The sequence below is a fragment of the Triturus cristatus genome, chromosome 4_1 (genome assembly GCF_964204655.1).
Source record: "Triturus cristatus chromosome 4_1, aTriCri1.1, whole genome shotgun sequence".
Lineage (NCBI taxonomy): Eukaryota > Metazoa > Chordata > Amphibia > Caudata > Salamandridae > Triturus > Triturus cristatus.
The window spans coordinates 844,911,125-844,931,106 of record NC_140585.1 but is presented as its reverse complement, the minus strand read 5'-3'; the positions used below and the strand labels follow the sequence as shown (position 1 = coordinate 844,931,106).

General features: G+C 42.9%; 1 protein-coding gene across 2 annotated transcripts in view; it reads right to left on the bottom strand.

The window, feature by feature from the left end:
* Nucleotides 1-19,982, bottom strand: part of KIN (Kin17 DNA and RNA binding protein) — a 138,490-nt gene that overhangs the window by 63,743 nt on the left and 54,765 nt on the right. Inside the window, exons 8-9 of one of the 2 annotated variants that reach the window (XM_085653536.1) lie at nt 17,050-17,176; nt 3,277-3,327 (exon numbers count right to left, since the gene is read on the bottom strand). In XM_085653536.1, the coding sequence (XP_085509662.1) occupies nt 3,277-3,327; nt 17,050-17,176 (178 nt within the window). The remainder of the gene's footprint in view (nt 1-3,276; nt 3,328-17,049; nt 17,177-19,982) is intronic. The other variant, XM_085653537.1, reaches the window with a different exon arrangement.

Sequence of the window (19,982 nt, the reverse complement as noted above, 5' to 3'; positions counted from 1 at the left end):
GATGTGGCAGAGTCCTTCCGTTTTGGTGGTGGAGGAGGAGTTGGCTTGTCCAAAAGACTTTTCTTGGAAGACAAAATTAAATGTTCAGTCCTGGGATCCTTAGTTAAAGTCTTTTGAAGAGGATCCGGTGTGAAAAGCTCCTCCGGCACCGATTCCTCCATCGGTGCCGATGTTTTCGGAACCGAAGGCTTCGTCGGTTTATCCGCGCCGTGCTTTCTCGGGGTGTCCGATTTTTTGGTCAGCGCCGAGGCAGGCTTCGACACGGAAGCGTCGGTGCCGAGGGATTTGTGTTTGGTCGGCACCGAGAGGCCAGGTTTCGACACCGATGGCTTCGGAACGGAACTTGTTTTCTTCGGCGCCGAAGAATGTTTGTCGACGCCGCTGGGAGGCTGGCTCGAGTCCGAGCCGCCAGGAGACTTGTGATGCTTTTTCACCGGGCCCGAAGGTGGGGTGATGGAAGCAGTATGCTTGGCTTTCCCTAGGCCCGGAGGCGAAGGGGTAACCGGAGTCTCTTTCGGTATGGGCGCAGGAGGGGGAGGGGTGATCTCCTCCACGTCGGAGTCGTCGGCCTCGGAAGCGCTGATGACATCTTCCTCCCTCTCGGTGTGCTGCTGTCCCGAAGCTCCGGTGTCTTCTCCGAAGATGTCAGGTGGAGCCGAGGTTGATGAGTGCGCCATGGTGCGCCGAGCTCGTCGATCCCGAATAGTCTTTTTCGATCGAAAAGACTTGCAGGCGGGGCAGTCTCGGGCCTCGTGTTCGGGAGAGAGGCAGAGGTTGCACACCTGATGGGGAAATTTAGACCCACATTTTGGGCACTTCTTGAAGGGAGTCCTTTCCATCGGCCGAGACCGGAGTCGAGATAGGCCCGAAGGCCGCTGCCTGGAATCGAGGAAGTGCCGAAGAGAGAGATGAAGAAGTCGATTCCGTCTAAAGAATCTCGATGGACGAGGATTTTTCGTCGAAGGTCGAACTGGAGAGGTTCGAAGCCGGAGCACGAAGTATTACATCCGAGCCCGATGGCGGAAAAAAACAATCTGAGGATGGAGCCGAAGCCCATGCGCAGTACGGACCGAAGGAGGAGTCACCGAACTCGTGACTTCCAAAGACTGTCCAAGAAGAAAAACAAACTGCAAACATCCGGGCCCAACAACAGATGGCGATCTATGCACAGTGTATAATCTGCAGCTCATATGCTCGAACAGCTATTTTGTTTTTATTCTTAAGTGTGATGGATACAAAAGTTTACATAGGATCAAAACAAATCAGAACACTTTGCTTGGTGATGTACAAATGAGAAATATTTCCAGAGCCAGACTTTCATTGTTTATACGCTATGTAGTTTTACCAGTAAAACTGCATGTCTGAGGGAAAGATTATGGCCATTTTCAATGGAAAACGTGCTTTCTGTAAGTGGCAGTGTGCTACCACATTATGCTTTAGTAATATATTTATTAAAAGTGAGAGTTTTTAAACATGAACTAAGAAACAATTCTGCCCCATCCATCATTATTAGTGAATTTAGCGGCAAGTCAGGAGTCATGTGAACCTTTTATGTATGTGGGTTCAATTATCTAATCATACGGCATCTCCCATCTTGCGGCCTGGCTTAAAGTGTTCCTGCAGAACCGAAGACAAGTCATCACCCTTGGGCAATATCAATCAACAGAAAAACCCCTGCTTTCTGGCATCCCTCAAGGGTCCATCCTCAGCCGGGGGCTCCTTAATGCCTACATGGCCCCATTTATCAGTCTCATATCGTCCTTTAACATCGAGACTATCTCGTATGCGAACGATAAGCAGCTAATCTTGGTCCTAGATAAGAATACCACACAGGCTGAAGAAAATTTCGGCCAATGTCTCACAGCTGTTTTTCAATGGATAAAGCCAACCATTTAAAGTGCAACTCAAAAAGACTGACCTCGTACCTTTGGGGAAAGGAAAAACCTTCTCTCCCAGTTTATGGTGGCCATCTGATACCCCCACTTCCCCAAATACAGCAAAGGTAGCCAGAAATCTGGGAATCAAATTTGACCCAACACTATCTTTCCACCAGCAATCATTAGCAGTAGCTAGGACCTGCTTTCATACTATAAAATCACTCAAAACGTTTTTTGATTTTCTACCCATCGCGGCGAGACAAGCAGTTGCAGTAGCCCAAATCACATAAAGTTTGGACTATTGCAACAGCCTCTATGCGAGTGACAACAAGTTGGTTCTACATAAACTCCAGATGGTACAACACGCAGCAGCCCGCCTAGTACTAAAATGGCCCAGGAGATCATCTGCATCGGCTGCCCTGGAAGCACTACACTGGCTATCAATCCATAAAAGAATCCTGTTCAAGATCCTGATAATCACTTTCCAAATATCCTGATAATCACTTTCCGAATCTTTCACTCCTCATGTCCTCACTACCTCCGGTCCTGGTTTGCGCGCTATGTACCTCATCGTACCCTTAGATCATCTAACGCCAATCCGCTAAAACCCCCAGCCTTTAGAGAGGTCTCAAAAGGGGGGAAATCTCTCGCAGCGATCGGCTCCAAAGCATGGAACCAACTCCCCAACTACCTTTGTCTTATCCAATCCGAAACGCTCTTCAGGAAGGCCCTGAAAACGTGGATATTTTTTGCCTCTGATGGACTATGCAGAGCACTTATTTAATTCATTCCTTTCACCCTCAGGTACGCAGTTTCAACCTAGCGATCCGCTTAGCGCCATGATGCTCCCCGGAATGATAGTTGCGCTCTACAAATGTCCACTAACATAACATAAGATAACATTAGACAGAGAGCAAATGTTTAGTCTGTTAAATCAAACAAGAGTTTTTGAACAGCAGGCATGCTGACCTCACATACTTGAACATGCTCTCGTTAGAATGAAGAAAAAGGCGACTGTGAAATTAAATATTTGCCTAGAATCACACAGAGACCAGATTATAGGTCAAGCGCATCACAGTTCGATCGAGCAGATTATTCAACTCTTTAGAGCTGCAGTTCTGGTAGCATTTTCATGATTTTTCGAGGTCTGATAGAAAAGAACCTCTGTCTCGTGAGCAGGAGAGAGTGTGCGCAGTCTGGACAAACTCGGCGAATACTTAAACTAGGAGATGTCTCTGGAAGATATGTTACAACCCCAGCAGCTTATCTTCGGTTGAACCGTATAGCTATCAGTAACAATACATAAACATATCACGCTTCTTAATGTGGAGTTCAAAGAAAAGGTGCTTAACATCAGTTTTCTCACAACGCGCTCCCTCTTCAATGAATGCTTACTTACGGGCTGTAACCAGTAGTCTGTCCGCGCGGTTTTTTTCTTCTGTTCCTCAATCTAACAAATACAAAACACAGGTTACAATGACGCTGCCAGGGAAGTTTTCTAAACATTACAACATTATCTCACTAGACTGAAAGTTAATGTGACATGTATAGGAAGAGTGAGAAAAATATAACGGAGAGATAGTCGAGTAAAGCGTTCCAGACTCTCAAAGTAAGGGTAAAAAGGTAACTTCTTGATCTTAAAATGCGGTGGCTCTTTTCAACCACGACTCTCGGAAAAGCATGTTCCATCTCCAAGGACACTATTAGTTTTAGACAAAACGGTGCGCGGACTCAAGTGAGTAAATTTGTCCCTGCAAACAAAAATGCAACTCAAGTTCCAATTTCACATGCATTGAATACGTCTGCCATCTAGTGGTTTGGTTGGAAAACTGCAAAGGTCTGTTTAGAAAATTATTTTCCTAGTTAAAGTAGAATTGATGTTTTGTAATGAAAAACGTATTACACGTCGCCTACTGCTCCACAGAGCCTCAACCTGCCAAAGCATCGTCAGAATGTATTTCCCACCCCTGTGAATCTCTCATTGTGCACGGGTAGCTAGCTATTTGAACTGCTCAAAGGCTCGTGGAGGAGATCTACGTGTCTAATGAGAATCTATAACTTCAATCTGCTAAATTATTGTTAACAGGTAAGTGGTTATTTTACTGGGAAGAAACGTAGTTATATGCGTTGCATAACATACAAGAGCAGTGAGAATTACGTTAGTTAGTCCCCAAGATCAACGGCAGCAGAGGAAGCGAATGCAAAACGCCTCTAAACCAATCACACTGCAGAGTCCAACAGGACTCGCACGATTCTAGTGCCTAATAGGAAACCAAGCACCGCCACAATGGCCGACAGCCTTCTGGAAATAGAACTGGATGAGGCTAGAAGCCATATGCAGAAACATCAACAAAACGTATTACAGTGCCAAGCAAGAAACCTAGCGCCTCGCTCTCTCTACCAAGGAGCTGCCCCTCTCAGCCAAACCCATCACCAGTCCTGCTTGACATAACTTGGATGCACTCTTTATTCTCAGCTGTATTTTGACACTCAGATCCAGGTCCATGTAAGGTCAGACGGATGCATTAATTAATATACCAATCAAAAGTCTTCCCTACGCTGACACAGAGCATTGCAAACTACTAATTCTGCTATAGGCGATGTCTAGAATACAATATTGTATCGCTCTATATTTAAGTATCGCATTATTTTCGATTTGAGCAAAAACGATCATGTGAAATCCATCAGAATCAGTTGTATTGGAGGACTCTGGATTTCAGGTGAAACAAAGGGCCGGAGTCAGATTCTGCAATTTATCGATAGCAAACACCCAAGGTACAACACGACAAACCATCTTCAGCAGTCATCAGACTCCTGCTCTCCTGTTCGGATACAAAAATCCTTAGCTGCAAATGGTGTCCATATGTAGTTGGGGTAGAACGCCAAGAGTGGCTGGATCAAACCTTTACAGTAGTCTTCTTAAAGAACTGATGTCTAAAAATTACCTCACAATGATTAAGCAAAAATCCACCAGCTCTTTTTAAGCTACCAGCACAAATATAAATTGTGAACACCAATAGTGGATTTTTACACTTTTCCATTAAGTTCTCGTGTGCATTTTTCCTTTTATTTATTTTTAGCTTGCACTGTACTTACACATTCTCGGTTTATTATTATTAATTCTTTATATTTTAGTTATTCTCATTTTTAATCGTGTCAGTTTAATATCTCAGAGAATCCTTGTGGATAAAACGTTACTAATTCACCTGATTTTATTTTGCCTGCTTTATTGTTTGCTGCACTTAGGGTATGATCCTGGCATTGTTTGCACATCAATAACAATAAATACACTAGTCCCACCTACATATCCCATCATGCATCTATGACGAAAAGTAATGTTTACAGGGCAGGAAAAAAAAACATATACATGGCTTTAGGCTAGGTGTAACGAGACGTAATTAAAACAGTGGAGCATATTCCAACCCATGAGCAGGCTGAAAAATGACCCAGATTGCCAAAACAGCTGAAAAGAGGTCTGCTGCACCAAACATAGCGTGCATTTGTGAATTTTTAAATGAATGCAGCCAAATTCCACATGTCTGTTAAGGAATGTTAAATTGTAGATATTTCAGGTCCGCGCGGAAATTGCTCTCCCCAACCTGTAAAGGAATTTCAGCAATCTTGAAATGTCTGAATAGAATAACTCACTATTTTTGCCTTGCTCTTACTCCCATGTGAGACAAACATTTGTTATCTCTGTTATCCTTTTGATCGTTACAGACAGTATGACAACTCGATAGACTTCTTGTATATGTAGTTTCCTCTCTGTGTGTTTAGGTCTCGCCTGACCCAGCGCATACGCTGATCTGGCGAGACTTATTGAGAGGGCTCCAAAAAGTGCTACCAGGCCAGCCTAGAGCTACAGTGCATGTGCGCGGGCGCCGCGCTTTACTGCGATTACTTTCACTTTCACGGCCGCTTTGATGTTTGATCGCGATCACTTTCGCGGCCGCACGGCCGCTTGGCATAGCCAATAGGTCTCGCTTTTCGGACCTTATAAGTATTTAGTTATGCAACTGTTGCATGGCTACACACTTATAAGGTCCCAAAGGCGAGACCTATTGGCTATGCCAATGCTTGCTTTAAATGAAATTATGAACTTAATTTGTCAACATGAAAAGGTACTCCAAGATTTTGTAGGACAACAAATGGATGGCTCAATGCAATTTCGCTATTCGTAAGTCTCAAGTTATTTACTTTTTTTAAACTACTTTTTTATTGCAAGCATAAGGTCTCCACGTGGCAACATTTCTTTTTATTCTTTTGAATGCATGTGTATGCAACACAAAATATAAAAAGAAGTGTACTTATCACACAGAATGTCAATGTCAAACCCACTGCCTTTGCTACTGCTTGTTATGAAAAGGATTGTGTGTAGATTTTAAAGATGAATAAATTAGTTCAGATAGGATTATGTTTAGATCCCATGGTGTTACTAGGTTTGTAACTGCTATTGCGACCGTCACTGTATTGATAACAATGTGTTCATAATCTGTACCTTGAATCAAAATGCATTGCTTTGTGATTTTCTATATGCCTAGGCAGATAAGTAAACTTTAATAGATACATGCGTCAAGGTTCTCTCAAATAGATAAAGCACATATACTGAGAGATCTTTCACTGTACAATGTACCGGTGATATGCCGCTCCTTATTGCCCAAATCAAATTATATTGACTGTACAGCACTGCTTTCTTGTTAGTCTACTGGCCTCTCTCTGCAGGTCTTTCAGACAAATGTCATAATTTAAATAGCCATGGTTCCAAGTTTAGTGACTTTGGAATGTCTTATGAAACTCTTCATAGTGTGTAGTTTGCAACACTCACAGATACTTCTGTGGTGTATTTGACATCACATTCATCTAATGATCCATGTTTGGCATGTCAGCCAGAAGAGAATTATTGTCAGATTGGAATTCTGCTTAGTTAAGAATTGGTGCTCAAATATCTTTTAGCAACTTAACACTCATGCACTGCATTCACAGTAATATGCTGCTGTTCTTGTAATTAGTTTGTCCCGCCATCTCCGGGGGACATTAGCATAGAGTCAGAATAGAATCATTATTCATGAAGAGGGATAGTGCTGGGGATAGCCATAGCTTTTCTGCATTGCATCTAGGGATGCTGCCCCTTTACTTAGTGATTTCACAGCTCATTAAAGACTTAGGGGCTTATTACGATGTTGGGCAGAGACAAGGAAACGGGACAGACAGGCCTCCGGTCAGCGGTCCCGACAACCTAATTATGATGAGACAGCACATGGTGAGGTCTCATACTCACATTTCCCTTTGAGAGCATGTGTTATGGCCGTAAACCGGCCGTATCACAAGCTCCCATAGGGAAATGGGAGGTTGTGTTAATCCCTGTACCCCGTGGCAGGCACCAAGACGTGGGGATTAACAAGGGGGCACCATAGGAGCCCCCAGCCGAAGGCCACGAACAGAAGAGGGCCCTGCTAGGGGCCCCCAAACACACTTTGACAGGCTTTCCATGTCAGAAGGCCAGGCATGGAAGGCCTGTCGGAAACCGTGCATCATAGTCCAGATGGCGTAAAACGCTGTCTAAATGGATTACGGGTCGGCTTCCGACTGGCCGACGGGCTCCTTCCAACAGTCGGGATTGAATCCAACGATCTCGGCCGGAAAGCCTCCAACCTAAGATCAGAGGCTTTCAAACCGAGATCGTAATCAGCCCCTTCGAATTCTCTTCTGATTTGCACATTATTCTGAATTGTTCTATTCACAGAGAGCCTTCATGGCATTCATTCTTCATGCATTTGCATGTATACTTTCTGTAAACCTTTTGAATTTTGTATGAAATCTTTAAAATGTTTATTCCTGCTCTAGAACTCAGTTATTGAGTCGGTCCTTACTTAGTTGACTGCATTTTTGACCTGCTGTTAAGGTACCTTATCTCAGGGACAAACTGCCTCATGAAATTGAGGTTTAACAGTCTCAGATTAATCAACCAGTGGGCATGTTGTTGAGGAAATATTTTGGGGTATACAACTTTACAGGTTTGCCGCACCCACAACCATTTCAGAAAATCCACCGCCTTGGGTGAAACAAATACTCCATCTTCATAGTCCACGTCTGCCTTTGGTCATTCCTTGAACAGCCGCTTCCTTTGGGGTCTCACGTGAAAAAGAACCAAATGGACGCCTAATGACATTAATCCCAAATATTGTATCATTTCACTGTCGGAGATTGGGATACCTGGCAAATGGTGGTTTGGTTCAGCAAAGATGGCATTCTTTTTGTTGTATACCGAATACAACCTTCTACCCATCTACAACTGCCGCTGTAAAGGTACTATCTCCAAGATACATGCGATTTAATAAAATAGAGCATGAGGTCTGGTCGGTGTCATTCTTCTTTGCTAAAGAGAAATCGTTGTCACTAAACAATTGTCTAGTTAAGGGTACAAATGACATGAGAATTCTTACGAAAGGCACCTTGTAAACAACCTTTGATCAAATATTAACGAACAATGAACAGATAATGGTTTTGAAAATTTTTAATAGACAATTAAAATTCCCTTTTGTGGACCCTCATCACATGGAACTCTCTAATAGCTCATCTGAAGCAAATGGAAATGCACTAAAAGGTTTTTACATGAACACGTATAAGTAATCTCTGTCACACTCTGTGTCCTTTAAAATGTTTTCATTTATTTTTTCTGCCACATCAATAGTTTTCTCTTATTGCATTTTGGTTTATTTTTAATTTATTGTGTATTATTGTGGTCCTGAATTGTAAGAAATTGTAGCTGTGTTAGAGATGATGAACCTGGAATAGTTCTTTTTTAGACTTTGCTTGAGATTTTCATTATAATTTCATTTCTGTCAAACAGAACTTTTCATGTCTGCAAGGGAACTACTCGGTCCAACATTTATTCTCTTAACTGTAGCTTCACAAGGGTCTTCGTTAAGTCCAATGTTGTTCAATCTGTATGTTAGCAAACTGGCAGAAATCATAACTAATTACAGTTTCACTTCTGTATCATATGTGGACGAGACTCCGGATTGTCATATTGCTTCCCCACGAAGCAATAAATACCCCCACTCAACACTTGCCTTAATCATGTTATGGAGTGGTTGGCAGCAACCAGCCTTAAGCTTATCGGCGAAAACTTCGAGATTCATGGAACTGCCTTTCCTCATTTGGTGCACACTGCCCTCCAAAAACAGAAGTCAAAAGCCTTGGCTTTTGGATTGATGATAAATTGGCAATGGAGACACTAACCAAAAAAATTAGCATCTACTTGTTTTGGCATATTAAGAGCCCTTGGAAAATTGCTTAGATGGCCACCAGAGACATCACGAAGACTGAGAATACAAGGCTTAGTATTCGCCAGACTTGATTTTCAGAATTCTTTTAATCTAGGCAGCCTGAAGCCGGCTTTAAAAAAAACTAAAGTCATTCAGAACATCGCAGCACTGATACTATTGAAGATTCCCAAGCATCAACCCGCCACTACTGCCCTAGCAAGCCTTCACTGGATGCCGGTACTTATGAGAATACCCTTCAAAGTATTGTACATATATCATAAAGCGATACATAAAAGAGGTCCTAAATGATTAAAAAACGTCACACTCCATATAACTTTGCAAGACGTTTGTGGTCCAACACTTAATATCTTCTGGCAGTCTCAAGGATATAGAGAACCAGGAGTGGTGGTAGGTCCTTCGCCTTTTTAGTACCCAAACTGTGGAATGCACTCCCTGTGAACTTATGACCGGAAGTAGCTTTCCGGAGATTACTGAAAACTTTACTGTTCTAGTTATAGGTTTATTTGAGCATATCTGGTTGTTACAGCGCTGGGAAGCCTTTTTTGATAGCCATAAGCTTTAGAAATCCCTGTGAAAAGAATGGAATATAATTTTATGTGTGTAGAGTATATATGAATCCCATGGTTGAAAATAAATGAAAACATTTTTAAAGAACAGTGAATGTGACAGAGATTACTTATACACGTTCATGTAAAAATCTTTTAGTGTATTTCCATTTGCTTCGGATGAGCTAAGAGGGCTAAGAGGGTTCCACGTGATGAGGGTGCACAAAAGGGAATTTGCACTAAAAGGTTTTTACATGAACACGTATAAGTAATCTCTGTCACACTCTGTGTCCTTTAAAATGTTTTCATTTATTTTTTCTGCCACATCAATAGTTTTCTCTTATTGCATTTTGGTTTATTTTTAATTTATTGTGTATTATTGTGGTCCTGAATTGTAAGAAATTGTAGCTGTGTTAGAGATGATGAACCTGGAATAGTTCTTTTTTAGACTTTGCTTGAGATTTTCATTATAATTTCATTTCTGTCAAACAGAACTTTTCATGTCTGCAAGGGAACTACTCGGTCCAACATTTATTCTCTTAACTGTAGCTTCACAAGGGTCTTCGTTAAGTCCAATGTTGTTCAATCTGTATGTTAGCAAACTGGCAGAAATCATAACTAATTACAGTTTCACTTCTGTATCATATGTGGACGAGACTCCGGATTGTCATATTGCTTCCCCACGAAGCAATAAATACCCCTACTCAACACTTGCCTTAATCATGTTATGGAGTGGTTGGCAGCAACCAGCCTTAAGCTTATCGGCGAAAACTTCGAGATTCATGGAACTGCCTTTCCTCATTTGGTGCACACTGCCCTCCAAAAACAGAAGTCAAAAGCCTTGGCTTTTGGATTGATGATAAATTGGCAATGGAGACACTAACCAAAAAAATTAGCATCTACTTGTTTTGGCATATTAAGAGCCCTTGGAAAATTGCTTAGATGGCCACCAGAGACATCACGAAGACTGAGAATACAAGGCTTAGTATTCGCCAGACTTGATTTTCAGAATTCTTTTAATCTAGGCAGCCTGAAGCCGGCTTTAAAAAAAACTAAAGTCATTCAGAACATCGCAGCACTGATACTATTGAAGATTCCCAAGCATCAACCCGCCACTACTGCCCTAGCAAGCCTTCACTGGATGCCGGTACTTATGAGAATACCCTTCAAAGTATTGTACATATATCATAAAGCGATACATAAAAGAGGTCCTAAATGATTAAAAAACGTCACACTCCATATAACTTTGCAAGACGTTTGTGGTCCAACACTTAATATCTTCTGGCAGTCTCAAGGATATAGAGAACCAGGAGTGGTGGTAGGTCCTTCGCCTTTTTAGTACCCAAACTGTGGAATGCACTCCCTGTGAACTTATGACCGGAAGTAGCTTTCCGGAGATTACTGAAAACTTTACTGTTCTAGTTATAGGTTTATTTGAGCATATCTGGTTGTTACAGCGCTGGGAAGCCTTTTTTGATAGCCATAAGCTTTAGAAATCCCTGTGAAAAGAATGGAATATAATTTTATGTGTGTAGAGTATATATGAATCCCATGGTTGAAAATAAATGAAAACATTTTTAAAGAACAGTGAATGTGACAGAGATTACTTATACACGTTCATGTAAAAATCTTTTAGTGTATTTCCATTTGCTTCGGATGAGCTAAGAGGGTTCCACGTGATGAGGGTGCACAAAAGGGAATTTGTACACTACTCTGTCCCTTTTGGCAGTGAAGGGTGACTCTCCTTTCCTTTAGAGTTTTTGAAATATTTTAAGACATGTATTTTTTTTGCTGTGTTAATACAAGGAAGTTAGTGCTATCTATTGTAGGCACAAAGTCACCTGACATGACAGAAATATGTCTTGAAGTGTAATCATACAAACGTTCTGCACTCCTATCCATCTACTTATAGGTCAGAGATCCAAAACTGGTCTCAATGAGCCATCCTTTTTTAAGATTACAAATGACTTAGAATTTACTCCTTGCCCATGGCATGTCTTTTATTGCTACCTGTGCCAACAAAACTCAAAAATATTTAAAAATTGTGAAAAGTGCTCCTTTACTAATCACCCATTGTTTTAAGGGCTGTGGTTATTGTCCAGTCTAATACAGGTACAAAGACGTGGAGACGTTACATACAAGGAAAAGGTATCGTTTTTCTGAATTAAAAAATCATATAGCACGGATCCCATCTGGACACCTATCATACTGGATTCTAAATGCCACAACAGGAGCTCTTCGAGTCCTGATTACGTGGCAGAGAGAGAATGCACCACAACTGCAATACCACTGCAAAATATGCTGTGCATCACAAACCATACAAAGGAATATTTAACCAGAAAGAAAAATACAATGGCCGAGAAATACATCTAAAACCCTCTGTACAGTGTGCAACAATGGTTAACTGATGTCTGTTAGATATGATTTTTGTCCTTCTTATTCTCCTTAAGTGGGGTGTATGTCCTGCTCATTGAGGTGACAGACGTGTGTGTCACTCTGGGACACAACTTTTCTAATCTGTTCTAATGGCTTTGAAACAGCGGTATTTTTATCAATAGTTTTGGCAAAGAACGACTGCTACACCTTGAAGGGCTGCTTTTATTGAATTCAACCATAAACACAGGAGGTTGTGTTTCTTTTTGAAACGATTTTCTAGAACTTCACCTACTTCGTCACCAAATGACAAAGCTAGCAAATAACATCCTATACATGCTGCTGTACCTTCTGTCTAAAGCCAGATACCCTTTTGCAATGCAAGTCGCCTAATAAGCTGTTACACTGAGACCACCTTAGCAGATGTATTTTCCTGGTCTATGGAATTCTTAATGTTGAATTAATGTGGCCCCTCGTGACAGTCTCCTCTGGACTCTTTGTGATGCTCCTGTGGAGAATAATGCATTATCCTCTGTATTTTGCCCCACAGGGCGCAATTAAACAATGCTAAACATTTGGTAGAATTGACTATATTCATAAGAAGTGGTAGCCATCATTTTAAAATTGCTTCTAATTTCTTGCTCTGAGCATTTTCTGGTGTTTGTGGAAATAGCAAAATCAGCATCAAGATCACCAGATGTGTATATGTAATGGGTTGCTGATTTATAATCCTTCTCGGTTTCATCGATTACAACAAGCCACAAAGTCTTTCTTCCTTCCTTGTTCCAATTTAATATGAACAATTTAAGACACAAAATGCAGTATACATGCAAGCGTGGTCCAAATCAGCTTTGGCTAGGATGTGATTGTAGACACATCAATGTTTCACATATGCTCTCCATTTTACCCATAATTAAAATATCTAAAAAAAAAATAGGATTCATCATCCTCCACGTCAGCAGGCATTTCACTGGGATTTCATATACCACTGAACGTCATACAGAGACGGAATTCTTTGTTTTGAATTATTTATTTCGAGCTCTATTGCAACCAAGGTCTAATATTTGGATGCGATTCGAATTGGAGTGGTTCCTCAAAAGTAATTTTGTCCTCTTTCAATCTCTAGGTTTGAGGACACCCATTTCTGCACCAAAACTGGCACAGCATGTTTCGGTGCCTAGCAGCACACGTAAGAAAAATAAAAAAAAGAGATAGGCGGAATGCTTGAATTAATCCAAGCCACTTATAATTACTCAAACCACATTACCACCCATAGTTGTTGGCAACCTCACACAGGAACAAGCTATATGCAAAACAGCCTTGGTCCTGCTTGAATAGGAAGAGCCCAGCCCGAACTGCCAAGCCATGTACCTTCTGAAAAAGGACACAAGCAATACCAGATTAGTTTCGGCCTACTAGGTTGTCATCGGTATAGTGTAGTTTGGCTCCAGTGGCACAGTGAGTCACAGTGTCTGGTCATACCTGTCGCACTGAGAAACCCCCCAAAAAATATGGATGGAATGCTGGAATTAATCTCAGCAACTTCATGCCACATCAGACAGAAAACAGCCTTATGCAAACCAGCTTTTCTATAGAGTGGTACGGTAGCAGAAAAACTATGCACTAGAACGCACCCACGAGTGATCGCCAGTGACTGACAAATTCAAGCATTCAATCACCCCGTTTTAACTGCACATTTGGGGATCACCACTTTGATCAAGGGCAGTGTGGACAGACGTATCGAAGAACTGTTCAATTTAAGATTTTTCTTGTTGTCGCTCAACATCAAAAAATTTGGTTCCAAAACCATGGTCTACTGTAATTTTGGAGCGGTTAAGAGTATGTTCTTGTGAATCTGTACGTACAGCGTAGATAGCGGTTGCGACTTTGACATGGTAATGAGTTCCAATTGCAATGTGTTCCAATTCCATTAATTCTTATCCTCTTTTGAGGATTAAAGCTTGTGAGATTTATGCCAGTATGGTCCCTCAACTCTGATGCACCTAGCGGTATGTTCTTAGCCCTTAGTCCTATTGAGCTCTTAGCTCAATATTGTCTTGCTGTTAAACTTCAAGGTGTTTGTTTGTTTGTCAATCATGTGTTTGTTATAGCGTGACTACTCACCCGTGAGGGTCTCAAGGCGCTGTGGGGAGGGTGCAGGTTCCAGTCCATCAAGGAGGAGGTCTGTCGAAGAGACAGGTTTTAAGGTTTCTCGCGAAGGTGGGGAGCTATGTCTGCCTGAGGTGGAGCAGAAGGGCATTCCAGGCTCTGGCCGCGAGGAAAGAGAAAGAGCGGCCTCCCAATCTGGTCTTTCTGGTGCGGGGGACCAAAGTGTAGGAGAGCTGGGCTGATCCTAGGGTCCTTTGGAGAGCGTGGAATTTGAGTCGACTGTTCAGGTATGCTGGTCCGGTGTTGTGGAGGGCTTTGTGTGCGTGGGTTTGAATCTTGAAGGCGGTTCTGACCTCGATGGGGAGCCAGTGGAGTGTGTGCAGGTGCTGGGAGATGTGGCAGTGTCTTGGCAGGTTGAGGACCAATCTTGCAGCGGTGTTCTGGATGTTTTGTAGCTTGCAGGTGAGGTTTTTGTTTATTCCGGCATAGAGTGCATTGCCGTAGTCGAGTCTGCTGGTGACGAGGGCATGAGTGACGTTCTTTCTGTGCTCTAGGGGGATCCATTTGAAGGTCTTACGTAGGAGGCGGAGGGTGTGGAAGCAGGAGGATGCAACAGAGTTGATCTGGCAGTCCATTTTGAGCTCAGAGTCCAGGATGATTCCCAGGTTGCGTGCATGGTCCGTGGGGATGGGTGAGCTTACGAGGGCGGAGGGCCACCATGTGTCGTTCCAGGCGTCGTGGTTTGGGCCCAAGATGAGTACTTCTGTTTTGTCGGTGTTGTGTTGTAGGCAGCTGCTTTTCATCCATTTGGTGACGGCTTCCATGCCTTCTTGAAAGTTGTGTCTGGCGGTGTTAGGTTCTTTGGATAAGGAGAGGATGAGTTGGGTGTCGTCTGAGTATGACATAATGTTGAGTCCGTAGGTTCTGACGATGGAGGCGAGCGGAGCCATATAGACGTTGAGGAGCGTGGGGCTGAGGGAGGACCCCTGGGGGACTCCGCAGGTGGTAGGTTTAGGGTCCGAGAGGAAAGGGGGGGGGGGGGGGGGGGGGGAGTCTGACCCGCTGCGTTCTGCCAGAGGAAGGAGTGGATCCAGTAGAGGGCCTTGTCCCGGATCCCTGCGTCATGGAGTCTGCGAATTAGGGTGCGGTGAGAGACTGTGTCGAAGGCTGCTGATAGGTCGAGGAGGATGAGGGCTACTGTTTCTCCTCTGTCCAGTAGGGAGCGGATGTCATCTGTTGAGACGAGGAGGGCGGTTTCTGTGCTGTGGTTTCTTCTGAAGCCGGATTGGGAGGAGTCGAGGATGTTGTGCTCTTCGATGAAGGTGGTGAATTGGCTGTTGATGGCTTTCTAAATGACTTTCACTGGGAAGTGGAGCAGGGAGATGGGTCTGTAGTTCTTGAGGTCAGAGGGGGTCTGCCGAGGGCTTCTTCAGGAGGGGGTTGATCTCGGCGTGTTTCCAGTCATCGGGGAACAAGGCGTTCGTCAGGAAGCGGTTGATGGTGTGGAGGAGCATGGGTGCTCCCTGGTTTGGACATGGGGTGCTCTGCTTTGGGCACAGCAGTAATGGTTTTCATTACTCGCACCACAGATCCATTCACCTTATATGGAATTGCATGTGGCTCATTTTCAAAAAGTTGTTCTGTCTCCCTGCTCCATAATATTCAAGGTTGGATGCTTCATAAAGGGTATAACGCTCCAAAAATGATTAGGAGGACATGACAAACAGTTCAACGTTTCTGCTTCAAATAATTAAGTGTTGTAGCGGTCAGGTTTCCTAAAGCTGATTTCCAGGCATTGGTCCAGCGATAAGCCACTGGCTCACACTTACACTGGTTTATGAAGTAAACACTTGCGACATCCAGGGTAAACAGTTTTTTCATAACTGTAAACAAACCAGCAAGTGGGAGCCAATATTTACCAACAATTGAAAATATTTTCATATACCTCGAATGCTGTAGAATTCCAAAAACACAAACCCATGTTCCACCTCAAAGGCTGGTCCTCCACCATAGTCCATTCCAAAGATCCTGCCAATTTATCTCCTTAAAGTTACCATGTAACAGCAGAAATTAATCTAAATATGGTGTCACCCAGCAAAGTATTTTGGAGAACTGGTGGATGTCATAAAGAGGTCTTAATATTATGTGCCTCTGCCAACCGCAAAAATGAAACCTGTTGTGTTAGAAAAGCAAGCTGTACTTTTCCAAACAACCACTAGATCGCTGAAATATGCAATGCATGTCAATCTTTACAATACAGGTTGCAAAATCAAAATGCTGAAAACAAATATACCATATGGAATCTATATAAACAAAGCATTCCCAATATTTTTTCTCAACAGAGCCCATGCTGATACAAAAGATACAACACCAAAAAGCAGCATTCTGAAGAAAATAGGTCAGTTTATGTGATTGAGAATTCTTTTTTTGCAGCAGCAGAATCTAAGGAGCAAAATATCACTTAGAATACAGCTGATTACAGATTATGCTTTGCAATTGTGTAAGCAAATGCAAGTTTTTGAAAGTGGAGGTTAATCCCAGGATACGTCATATGTCATGTTAAACCAATGTGAATATGTAAGAAAACAATTGCACCAGACTGATGAGAAGAAAAAAAAGAAATGTTTATGAGAACCCCAACGTAAAACCAGAAAATCTGTTCAGAGAAAAACAGAAAGCAATGTTCGTACAAATTGAAGAAAAACTTAAATGTAATGTTGTTCATAAGTAATTGATTAAAATGTGTGAGGCTCGACAAAAAACAATCAATGTGTAAACTTGCCAAATACTCTCAAACAGAACACTGTGCACATGCTGGGAGTTCATTTCACACAATTCTGTGGAAAATAACTATACCTCCATGATCTCATCAAGCGCAGATTTTTTCTTTTTCACCTTCGCTTGTGATGAGCTGTGAGAGGATTCCTTTCGTTTCACAGATCCAGTTCCCCCTATTGTCTTCAGTGCACTTGGTCCAAGAGAACTGTTGGGAAACGTTTAGGGTGTTAAAACTACAGTATACTATAACGCAACACTCTTCAAGCACGAACACACCATGTGACAAGGAAGGGCCTGAAATGGGATTCCAACTTGCTCTACGTTAGAATTGTATTCATTCATGATGATACTAATCAAAACAGAGTAACGAGGCAGACTCTAAAGTGTATTCTAATTAAACATGAACTTACAAAAAGTTCAGAATTATTATAAATAAATTAAATTACACATCTGCTCCATATTCCTCTCTTCATTGGTTCTCTAAACATTAAAAGGCTGGCAAGGTTAACGAACAAGAGCAGTTGCCTCTGGGAAGCAGTCTTCTTTATCCGCATCATGGAAGGAAACCACTATAAGCATAGGTGTCTAAACTCTTGCAGTTGCCCCAGAAGAGAAACCAAGAAAAAAATAACGTTATGGGGAGCCTCCTTATTGTAAGGTTTCATACAAAAGTAATTTTCTGAGTTCCCAACACTTTCATTCTGAAGTTGAGAGATAAGTCACTGGTTCTGTACCCAGCTTTACAACTGCACAGACTGCTTGACTTGTTCAATTAAAACACACCACCTCAATTTGTTTTTTGGGCCATGGTTTCAGCCATAATGGATCCATTTCTAAAATAAAGAATTACAAAAGGTAGTGAACTTCATTTAAACCTTCTTTGTATATAAAGATTACATGACAATTATCTTAGTCCAGTTCTTCAAGAATGGTTTACAGGATGTTAATCTAAAATCACACTGGCAGCTGTCCATAAACTGGGAGATCTGATTCAGTTTTGGAGTTGGTCATTGCTAACCTAGGGTATTCAGGGACCGGGCAGAGATTGTTTGGGAGAGGAGTAATCATGGCTTGTTTAATTAGGTTAGGTTTAAAGTACACCGGATACAATTTGTTATGAATGCAGGATCAGAGAGGAGCATTGGTGAAATAATCAGGAATTGATGCAGAATAAGTATCCACAGATGAAAAGTCGACAATTGCCATAAGCAAGAGAGACAAGCAGTGAGTAAGAGGATCCACTGTCTGACACCAATCTCTAATTGGTGTTTGATAGGTAAATCAGTATGGACTACTGACGAATACAGGTGCATGTTGTGCTTAGAGCACCTTTGCACAACACATATCGCACACTGATGACCTGTATCAGGGCCAAGTACGATTTGTAGGCGGGGTCCAAGGCCCTTGGTAACCAATTCGTAAGTCCTTCTCAGGTCTCCTTAAAACGTCAAACACCATTCCTGCCACAGCCAACACTTCTTCAGAAAAGCACACTACTCTTTACCCCCTCTCTCAAGCCAATTCTTTCTTTAATAACACTTGAGATGATATTTCGTAAACTCCAGTGATCACTGCCAATACCTATAAGGTTACAGTGGACTTAAAAGTGACAACCATTTGTGGGTGATGCAACATCTGCTGATGGAAAAGTCCCCAGAGAAAGCCGTATGCTTGTGTGGCAGGATGGATTTGGGTGGACTTTTAAAATTATATTGAAGTTTCCCTTTAAAATTAAAATTCACACCAGAGGCGGGGATTGGAGGTTTGGGGCGACACAGCAGAGGCCTATAACTTCACCAAGTTGGACAGGATTGCACGGGGAACCTGGAAGAGGGGCACATAACTGAGGTGTGTCACTTAATAACTATACAGCCTCATATCTGGTGAGCCCATTCATAGACGGGATGTCTTCTCACCGTTTGTCGAAAAAAGATCTCTCCAAAAAAGATATGTTCGCCAGGTCGGGTGCAAAGAAAACTGATGCATTACCGGAGGTGGAGGAACCAGGAATGTCTGCAGACCAGGTCCGAGGCAAGGACAGCGGCAGGGATGAGCCCCCAATAACGAAGACATTTTTGGAGCAGCTGTTTAGCTCCCTTCGCAATGATTTTGTAGGACTCAATTGCAACATCACCTCAGTTATTAAGGGGATTCGCAAAGACGTCGACACCATAGACCAAAGAAGGACTTTGAAGGTGCAAAACCAGGACGCCCGGGAAGAGGAACTGGAGGGACACCGCCAGGAGCTACTGGAGCTACAAAACCAGAACTCAGACCTGCGATACCAGATCAAAGATCTGGAGAACAGATCCCAGTGCTCCAACATACACATCAAAGGTGTGCCGGCTCGGGCCATCCCGGGCGGCCTGGAAGAGTTTGACTCGTCTCTTTAAACATGTGACACCCTCCCTGCAGGATCAGGAGATCATTCTAGACCGCACGCACCAGGCCAGGAGACCGGCCAGTACACCAGGTCAGTCTCAAGACATACTCACCTGCCTTCATTACTATCGGCAGAAAGATGCCATAATGGCTGCTGCATGGGAGTTGAAATCGGAGTCCGAGGGCCTTAGGATTTGGCTTTATCAGGATCTGTCCCCAACTACACTACAACGCCGCAGAGCCCTCAAGCCCATAACAAACATCCTACGGGCCTGGGACATTAGATACAAATGGGGCCACCCCTTTCGCCTCCAGTTCGTATGGAAGGAGGCGGTTCAGATGATTCGCACCCTTGATGATACCCATGACCTGCCAGACATCCAAGATCTCCGATACTCTGCGCCCTCCAGATTACTGGCCTGGAAACCCGCGGGTGGGGATCTGGGCACACGGCGCTCCTCCAGGCGGAGACAGAAAACACTGAATAAGCCCACCGAAGCGGAAAGCCGCGAAGAGTGTTCATGATTGCTCCAACAACTACAAGGGGATGGGGACAGAATGAACTGAACTGGTTACCATTAAGCCTTCGCCAGCCCTCTAGCTCTCCTTGAGCTCCCCGATGGCGGCTG